Genomic DNA, 9,918 nt, shown 5'->3' on the forward strand with positions numbered 1-9,918 from the left:
CTGTGGAGGGAAAAGGATGAGAGAATGTGAGCGAATCGTGAGGAGAGAGAGCAAGAGATAGAGAGAGTATATGTGTGTAAGAATGCAGGTAGTTGTAGTAGTTGCTATGGCATTGAATGCGTGATGGGCTTGTGAGGGGATGCGGATCATTTCTCGGATGTAAAATTGATTAGAGCCTCAAAAGCCATACTTACAGAAGATTTATGTCACAGGCACACTCATATGTGGCTGGAAAAGCATAAAGCGTTAATGACTCATGTGCAAAATGCACCTCTGTTGAATTTTCCATTTAAATGCATGCAGAATTCAACAGATTTATGACATCTTCAACAGATTTAAGGCTCTAGTGCCAAAGGTGACTCTGAGGCTGCTTCGCTCTGTGTTAATTAGAGATCACCGATATTATAATGTAGTCGATACCGATAATAATTTATCATGTTAGATGGCTGATATTAAAATTCTGGGTAACACTTTAGTATAGGGAGGAATCTCACTATTAACTATTTGCTTATTAACATGTCTATTATTAAAATATTTGCTGTTTATTAGTACTTATAAAGCACATATTCTACCATATTTTACATCCCTAATCCCACCCAATACCTGAACTTAACAACTACCTAACTAACTATTAATAAGCAGCAAATTAGGAGTTTATTGAGGCATAACAGTAACTACTGTGCTTGTTTTTTTCTGTAAATCACTTTAAGCGTTCACTTTGAATTTCTTGTATAATAAGTGCTAGACAAATCAAATGTATTATTATTAAAATAGGATAAATGAAAGGTGTTTGTCATAAAATCTAATATGAGAAGTATAATGTGCATCCTAATAACTAGCTAAAAATAATTTCGCAAACAATCCCAAGGTCATTTTATGAAATTGTTGTGACATTGGTCTGTGGTGCAATAAATCGATATTTAGTTTCATGCATTCATTTTTGGACTCACAGCTCAGATGTCTCCAATGTGCTCATAAAAGCAATTTGATCTAGTGCAATAAAACTCTAAAGAGATCAGAAACTGATAATATAATCACCAAGGGGGGCGAAGGAGGAGGCGGCGGCGAGAGATTAAGGATGTAAGACTAGAACTCCTCATTCTTTGACTTGAATTGGTGCTAACGTCCCTGTTATTTGCTTTGCTCTTTGCTGGTTGGTCTGACTGGTGGAGTGAGGAACCGTGAACTTTAATATTATATAACAAGAGACACGCACACACACAAATGTACAATCCTGGCCTGCAGTGTACAATCTTACACTATAATAACTCACTTGTTTATGTAAAACAACATCAGGCCAGATTACCCCGTGTGTACTTGGCCGCAGCAGCGCTAATACTGATCACAATTCTGATCAGAGATTGCAGGCGACAGATGACCCACTCAGGAATTAGAGAATGAACCAGTCTGTGTAAACTTCCCTGTCCACACCCATCTGTGGCAAGAGTAAAAATGCGAAACTCAATACCGTAATTACTGTGATTCCCCTGGCGTGACACAGCAGTCTGCTCCTGTGCTGTTTTTGCTGACAAACATCCATTAGCTGCTGATGTCTGATGTCTCAGAGGCCTTGATACAAAAGCCTTGTTCAATTATTTTGAGAACATTTTTCCAAAACTAACAACTCAATAAAATCTTGAACTGGAGTCAACATAAGTGAGTATCTGCTAATGGGGCCAACGAGGGACATCCATCCAGAAGTCCGTCAGACTCCTAATGGTTAACTAAAGTGACAGCATACGTGAGTTGAGCAATAATCATTCAGAGGAGATACAAAGCTGAACATCATGAACTGATCCACTAATGTATACACATTGTAAATGAGTAAACTACTTCACTTGAGAAGGTAAAATTTATAGTTTAAATGCAGGTAAACACAAGACTGGAATTTGCTTTCCTCATAGCAACAGTTTGGCAAATAATACTAAATAAATGAATAAATCTAACCGCAAAATAGCATATTATAAAATTGTTTAGATGCAGCCATGTATGAAACATACCCACCTATCCATACCATTCAAAAGTTGTGTCAGTGCTTTTTAAAATAATTTTATCTTATGCTCATCAAGACTGTATTTGTTTAATCAAAAAACACATTATAAGGTAATATTGTGTAATATTTTTACAATTTAAAATAATTGATTGTAATATATTTTCAAATGTAATTTACTCCGGTTATGACATAATGTCATTACTCTAGATTACAATGTCACATGATCCTTCAGAAATCATTCTAATATGCTGATTTGGTGCTCGGGTAACATTTCTTATAATCACTGTTGAAAACAGTTGCGCTGCTTAATATTTGTGTGGAAATCGTGATATCAGTTTTAAGGTTTCTTTGTTGAATAGAAAGTTCATAAGAACAGCATTTATTTGAAATAGAATTCTTTCAAATGTCACTTTGATTGTTTTAATGTGTCCTTGCTCAATAAAAGTATAATTTCTTTAAAACGTCTAAGCGTCTCCTAATGCGCCCTACAGTAGCTACAATAATAAACCATATATATATATACACACACACACACACACACACACTCACATATAGGCGTATAGCTACTTACTATAAAAACCTGTGGTAGGTTACTATACAACATCAAAGCCTAGGATTGTGTTACTATCGCTGATCTATATAAATGGCTCGGCTTCACTTTCATGACGTCATGAGCAATCCAGTTCTCTATTATAGATCAGTGGTTACTATGCAGGAGTTATGGTAAACATACTAGATGAGACACAGTGAAAGATGTCAAGTATAGTGCTGACTGTGTTTCATCACAACAATAGGCAATGTTGTATTGTAATACTTAAACTAATAACAAAACAGTAGCTGATTTAGAAGCACCAGATTGTCATAGCAAAGTCAGAATTACCTCCTCTCCTAGGTTCACGAAACGGTCGTCCATAAAATGCATTGCTGTTCTGTTGTAAGTAATCTTAAAGATTCCTAAATGCATCTACTTTCGGAAGGCCAAATAAAGTGCTTTTGCTTTCGCCTAGAAACACACAGCGTCTCCCTGACATGCTGCTTCAACACTAACTGCAGTTACTGAAACCACGCCTTCTTTCTTTGCGTGAACATTTGGGCGGCATTATGCTAATATTTCCATATAGTGACCTAGATATGGGGCGTGTTAGAAATAGCCATTTTAGGGGGGCGTGGCAAAGTCTAAACTTTGATAAAGAATATCTCTTTGGTTTTGAGACTTTATCTTTGCAACTTCAGGGATCTTATCTACGCACAATCAGCTTGTAACACTCCAAAGAGAAAAAAATTTGAAGAAGAAAACTTGAAATCGCATCAAATGACCCCTTTAAATTATTAGACAAAAAATGTTTGATAACAGCAGGTGAAGGTCATTAATGACCACCTTATTTTTCCAAAACATTCCAGAAAAAAACAAAAGCATAAAGGATTGGAACAGCATGCTGGTGTGTAAATAATGGCAGAATTAACATTTTTGGGTGAACTGTTCCTCGAAGTGCCATAACATTGTAGTGTCATAACACCTTTTCCATTCTCCAGTCTCTGTAAAGAGTCTCTCCAATGTTTTCATGCAGCAATAAAGAGGTGGCGAAGGAAAACTATGACCTGCACGAACCACACTGTAAGAGGTTTCTGTGTATATGCCCTGACTGCAATGTAACTGTGCCTCGAGATCAACTGGAGCAGCATAAAACCGAACAGCACACAGAGGTCACGACCACACCACTCAACACTGGTTAACACTTTGCTGCTTTTTACAGGCCCTTGGCCCTGTATGTCACAAAAGATTATTTGGGATGAATTTCCCAGCTAAACGTTTCCCACTTGACATGCTTCTTACTCTGTAATCTCCCCCTCTGAGAAACCATGTCAGTGGACTCATTTTTCATTATGTCTCACAGGTAAAATGTAAGATGTGCAATAAAAAGATGGAGAGAAGGCATCTATTGGATCATGAGATGAATATTCAGTCTCGCACTGTGAAAATTTTATGTCTGAGGCTGCTCTCTTTTAGAGTGTTTTCACACTTATTCCTTTGTTGTTTCTGTCTTTCCTTGTTTACAGAAAGATGAGTGCACTGAGAGGCCTCCGATCTGTGAGTTTTGTCAGCTTGAGCATCCTCTGAGCAATCTAAAAGAGCACAAAGTGTCCTGTGGGAGTCGCACGGAGCGCTGCTCTGACTGTGGCCGGTACGTTAAACTAATGGACCAGCTTGAGCACGCTCAGATCTGCTCTACTACCACCCCCACAGCATCAAAGGACCTTGTCCCTGAGGATGATACTTCTGACACAGATGGTTAGGAAATGACATGATCAGTTTGAAACATTGTATGTAGATATGGTATAGGTCTTAGTATTGCCAGGTTCTGCATATTTTAAGGTATTCAGACAAATTGTGATTGTAAAATACTGGCATTTGGCATATCTGTTATCTTCAGAGCAGACTATGTTGCAGTGTCAGAATTGTCTGAAATACATTCCCTCAGACAAGCTGAAGGAACACAAGGTAAAATGTGTCAATAAATAAGAATATGTAATAAAATGTAATTATGCAAAGCATGCAGTGTTGGGGTGCCTCAAGGACCAGGGTTGGGAACCACTGATATAGAGTATATAAATCTTTGACTCTTCATAAACTTTCATGAGTTGCCACTTTGAGTTTAACATGTTAGATAAAAATTTGTGATGGACTGTTTAACCATCATATTATTGCAGCAGTATCTAACCTATGTTGTCTAACCTAACCTATGTTGTAGTTTGAACTTTCTGTATTTCCTGATAATGATTGCTGTGCTATAGAACAGACATAAAATGACATATGGTAGCCATAACCCTTTAATCCCGATTTTCTGTCACACTTCAAAGATTAGTTCACAGGAAATTAATTGATGGGGTAAATTATTCTTTTAATCTGAAGGAAGAAAAGCAGTTCAAGTAAAAAAAAATCTGTATTATTTTAAATAATGTTTTATTTCCATCCTTTACATTAGGTTTTAAAGCAGGAGACATTTTTTTCATTTCTCAGAGATCAAACACAGGTCCATAGGAGCTACAGCTAAGATAATGTGCCTTCAATCAGAATTTAAAATCACATCTGGAGGAAAAATAAAACACAATAATGAGTCTTTGGAAATTCAAGTTAAGAGAAACCATTTAAAACAGATAATAAACCTGTCTAAAAGAACAAACAGCAGGTAAGATAAAGAAAGAAAAATCAAATAATAATCAGATTACATAAATTAAAAGCAGCCAATTTAATGGCCACTTTGAAATATGTTAAAAAGCACCACAAATATAATTATATTAAACTACCAGTCAATTTTTAAATATTTTTTTTGCCCATTTAAATTACCTGTAAAAGAGCACACAATTGGTCCAACAGTCTATGAGACCCAGCCATCTACTGAAAATATTCAGTTGGTACATACAAGGAACTCTACAAAGAACCTGTTTTAGATTCCAATGCTTATTATTTTGGTTATTATGTTATAAATAGGGAAATCTTTTAGTCCTGTCAGCTCTATAACTCTTAAAACGTTTTCAGAGATTGCCATAAACTCTAGTGTCACTATATCCTCAAGCTTATTGTATTTTATTTGCTATCATTCACTGTTTGTGTAACTTGCTCCCGAATGTAGCTGTTGAAAGAGCTATGGATGTCCGTTGACCTTGTCCTGCAGGAGAGTCAAGGCGTTTGAGGAGAAGTCACGCAGGACGTGGAGTGTGTCACGCTGCAACTGTAAGGTGTCGCGTGAAAACTGCTGCTGGGTGTGAACCAATCTCTGCACCGACTCCGCGAGCGACTCCAGTGAGCGAGACAGCGACCCTATCAGCAGTGTGGTGGCCTGCTGTTCCTGCAGGCTGAGCGAGGCACTCTGGGATAAACGCTCCTTCAGACTGCGAGGCTCCACAGGAGCAGGTTGGGGAGGGAGCCGAGCGGGAGCTGAACGTGATGATGAGGTGGCCACTGCAGAAGGTGCAATAAATGTTGGGATACTGGCAGATGAGGGGCCGTTAAATGTTGTGTTGTGATTAGGTTTTTCTCGAACATGGCTCTTCTCAACAATAGGATGGCTGAGGAATCCAGGAATACCAATAGAATTCTGGTTTGGTTGGCTTCTTGGTTCAATAAACTGCATGTTACTGCCTGGAAGGACAAGAAACATGTTAATTTTAGACATTAACATCATATTTGAAAGAGAACTTAGCGTTGTATATTATATAAAACGGTTACATAAAACATTATGGTCAATTAACAATAAGAGTGTCTATAATAATGGACACAATACGATTTTCAGTAAGATTCAGTAATGTGTGTGTGTGTGTGATTTTTCAAGGTATAATCTACATACTTTGAGGTAAAAGCTGTTTTTTTTTTCTTTTCAAATATATTTATGAAATAATTCAGTTAAGGAGTTTTTCCAAATATTACATTTTTTATAAATGTAAAAAGCAATCATCTATTGTCCCAAATACAATATTTTCAAATATTAATAAACCGTTTTAATTAAAAAATAATAACTTAAATCAAATATATAATGCAAATTTTATGCCTAACACAAAATAAAGATTATAGTATCACCATCCTGACCTATTTGTACATTGACACAAAATTACATTTTTATTCAGAATTAAAAACATGCTCATCATAAAAGGTGTATTCATGTCACCTAATGTATAAAGTGACTATTTTTAACAAGTTGATATAAGTTGATTGAGATGCCACTGACCCATTAAAAGAATCAAAATGTGTGGCAAGTCTCTCTTCGTTATTTCTTACCTTCCTTTTCTGATGTGTCAGTCTGGACATCTATTAGAGGCACTGATGAATCTATCAATACAATAAAAGTAACACATTTATTACATTTTGAACATTCAAACACTCAGTAATGAATAACACCTAACTAATTTAAAAAATAAAATAAAAATGGAACTCACCGCCGAACATGACGTGTGCAGGAAGCTCCGTATCACTTTTGCCTGGGATACTAGTGTGGAAGGGAGGTGGCATTGGCAAACCAAACGAATGAGGCCTGCCATTTGCCATGTGTGAGAAGCTGTGTGGCATCTCCAAGAGACCTGGAATATCCTCGTCTTCGTCATCCATTTGGTCATCATTTGCCAAACTGCTCACATTTTTGTTAGGGTTAGACATCTGAAGGATCTGGTGTACCATAGTTTCTATAGGCGACAGCTCTTGTGCGATTTGGGCGGCCGTGGCTCCCGATGCCCTCATGGCGGCCACCCTCCGCTTGGTGTCGCATTTGAGGTCTGCCCATTTCTTAATGACTTCAATAATTTCTCGATGACACTCACTGACCTCATTGATACGTGCTGTCACATCAGCCCATGTGCGGTTTTTCAGATCCTTCGAAATGCCCTGGTTGAACTTTCCTGTTAAAACCGTGAGTTCACTTAACTATTATCCCTCACATATGCAAAGCACAATTTACATACATTCAGATCCTATTGAATCTTGTGATCTGAAAATAAAAAGGTTTGACTTACCAACTAGAATATGGCGTTTTTTCTGCACCTCACTGAGCAGCAGTTCAACCTCCTGGAATGTGAAACGGGACTTTCTTTTCTTGAAGCGCATTAAAGCACCTCCTGGCCCTCTGTAAGGGTATGGCATGAATTCCGACATCCTTCTTCCTCCGCTCTTCAAAACGAATCAAACAGGGCTTCTAGACTTCATCCATCAGAAGGCTTGATGAATTATATGGCTGAAATAATAAAAGATACAAATTGAAATTCATCCAGAAGCTTTCAACATCATTTAACTTCAACCTACCTAGCAAAGAAGAAAACGAATGTGACACACTAATTAAATACAACTAACCTGTTCTTACTTCCTCACAAACTGACAAAAGATCTAAATATTTAACTTCTTAATGTGGAGTTAAGATATTAATTTTATTTAAATATTCTATATATTTTAATATTTTCCATATATATATATATGTGTGTGTGTGTGTGTTAATTGTGTTGTACAATAAACTTACTTTCCCTCTGATTTATTATGGTCATGTGATGAATGTTGCTTCTGTTCTGCGCTTCAAAAAGGACAGATCAGGCACAGCCAGAGATTATTTGGGCAAAGCACAGAATCATATTTTTCTAGGATCCTTTTACTTTAAATTAACCGTTACAACTAATTGCGGCGTGCTCTCACACCGCCTCGCCGGCTGCTTCCTGCTTCTTTGTTGTTTTCCTGCCTAATCGTCAGAGAGCAATAGAACATTGAGAACCGAGCGAGCGCCATCACGGACAGACAGCATCTAGCTCGAGCGTTCAAATCTGCCATTTCCAAAAGATCTCGCGTACAGTATTCAATCGAACGCGTAAAGATAGATTCAGATATCGTAATAAGCTCATATTCCACCAGGAAACGCAAACAGATTTGTATTTTGTTTGTCGTTAGCCTGCCGTCGATAAATGGACTACGCACGCATATCGTTAGACGCATTTACGAACCAATTTTGAGTCAAATCGAAACTGCGTGCATCTGAACGGCGATAAACTGTATTGCTATTGATATTAGCGATAGATTGAGTGGTAATTACCTACAGTGCGGCCGAATGCGTCCTAGGATTTGTCGGCGTAGTCTTGCCCGATAAACTTCGTAGGCAGTGATCCCCTGCGTCGCGCAGACTCAGCTCTACGTGTTTTTCCCCCTCCACAGCGATAGTTCGCCAACATTCTATAGTAATCCTTCCTTATGCCTGTGTGGAAGCAGTTCTAACTACACGCAAACCCTGTGGCCCAGCATAAGCATGGAAATGTTCAACTTGCAATTAGATAAAAGTACATTTAAGTCGCATTTTATTCACATATATGATAAATATATCGCGTAAAATATTTTTCTGGATTTTGTTCGCGCTTTTTCCAGTCTAACAAGCTATTTTGTGGTGTTTGGAAACTTTCAAAGCTACAGTCCCAATAGTTATAATAAAAAATAATTATGAAAAAAAAGTGATTTCCTGGCCTGAAATTTGTACAATTTTAAAAGACATTTTTTTTCTGGTTATGCTCCGCTGTAAAATATTCGGCTAGATAGATAATAAATACTACTATTTTTAGAGTGCAATCTTTGTCAAAAAATAAATAAATTATATATATATATATATATTATTTAAAAGACCCACGATTTCCTGTTCACGCCATGGAAATATATCGATCAAAAGATCTGCGCCCTGTGTGTAATTTATAAAAACTGTATTTAAAAAAAAAAAAAAAAACAGATGCTATATTTCAAAGATTTGAGCTATACTGTACACATTAATACATTTATGTTTACTAAAGAGAATGTGTAAGCAACTAACATTATAAACTGCTTAAAATAAAACAGTTAACGACACAAATCACAAGGGGCTATTCCGCATAGTAGGCTAACAAATGCTGGAATTAATTGAGGCCTTTACACTTAAGCGATTGAAGTGGAGACATTGGATTGTGTTGCATCTCTTGTTATTTTAGACCCCAGGTCGTAATCAGTTGCATCTTCTTGAGGATCATAGAAAGGCTATCAAGCAGAAGTTCGGGAAGCAGCGAAATGAAATGTTTGAGTAGCCTATTCGTTGAATGTTCACCATCGTTTACAGATTTGTAATGAGGTGGCCATACAACAAAACGCCACCATTTTGAGGTTCTGTTTCAGACGTGGGGAGTGGCCTTGTAATTGTCTGTAGCACCCGCTAGGTGGGTGTAGTGAGTTCCTCAAATATGCGTGCGTGCGTCGGGGAAAAAAAAGCTACGTTGAGATTTGTCTTACGGCTTAAAGGGACAGTTCACCCCAAAAATGAAAATTCTGTCATCATTTACTCACCCTCATGTCGTTCCAAATCTGTATGAGTTGCTTTCTTATGTTGAACATAAAAGAAGATATTTTGAAGATTGCTGGTAATCAAACAGTTGGTGGTTGCATTGAC

The 9,918-nt window shown here is 37.3% G+C and overlaps 1 protein-coding gene across 3 annotated transcripts; it reads right to left on the reverse strand.

Moving 5' to 3' along the window:
• Window positions 1–4,948: 4,948 nt before the first annotated feature.
• Window positions 4,949–8,818, reverse strand: LOC107587722 (uncharacterized). Of its 3 annotated transcripts, none has more exons than XM_016275614.1 (5): window positions 8,558–8,818; window positions 7,496–7,713; window positions 6,926–7,381; window positions 6,768–6,818; window positions 4,949–6,134 (listed from the first exon to the last, which is right to left on the reverse strand). In XM_016275614.1, exons 2-5 carry the CDS (start codon window positions 7,632–7,634, stop codon window positions 5,638–5,640), a joined length of 1,143 nt encoding a protein of 380 aa, XP_016131100.1. In that variant the 5' UTR covers window positions 7,635–7,713; window positions 8,558–8,818; the 3' UTR covers window positions 4,949–5,637. The 3 variants fall into 3 exon arrangements, with proteins under 3 accessions (XP_016131100.1, XP_016131093.1, XP_016131107.1); XM_016275607.1 differs by having other exon boundaries at window positions 8,554–8,818; XM_016275621.1 differs by lacking the exon at window positions 8,558–8,818 and adding an exon at window positions 7,993–8,043.
• Between the last annotated feature and the right edge of the window lie 1,100 nt (window positions 8,819–9,918).

The sequence above is a fragment of the Sinocyclocheilus grahami genome, unplaced genomic scaffold, assembly GCF_001515645.1.
Source record: "Sinocyclocheilus grahami isolate Dianchi unplaced genomic scaffold, SAMN03320097.WGS_v1.1 scaffold6.1, whole genome shotgun sequence".
In the NCBI taxonomy this organism is placed as follows: domain Eukaryota; kingdom Metazoa; phylum Chordata; class Actinopteri; order Cypriniformes; family Cyprinidae; genus Sinocyclocheilus; species Sinocyclocheilus grahami.

Bases quoted from the DNA above. Each gene is read 5' to 3' on its own strand.
- LOC107587722 (XM_016275614.1), bottom strand. From the start codon at position 7,634: ATGTCGGAATTCATGCCATACCCTTACAGAGGGCCAGGAGGTGCTTTA. The intron at 7,382-7,495 runs GTAAGTCAAACC...CGGTTTTAACAG, and splicing joins AAAACGCCATATTCTAGTTG to GAAAGTTCAACCAGGGCATT. The intron at 6,819-6,925 runs GTGAGTTCCATT...TTGTATTGATAG, and splicing joins TGCACACGTCATGTTCGGCG to ATTCATCAGTGCCTCTAATA.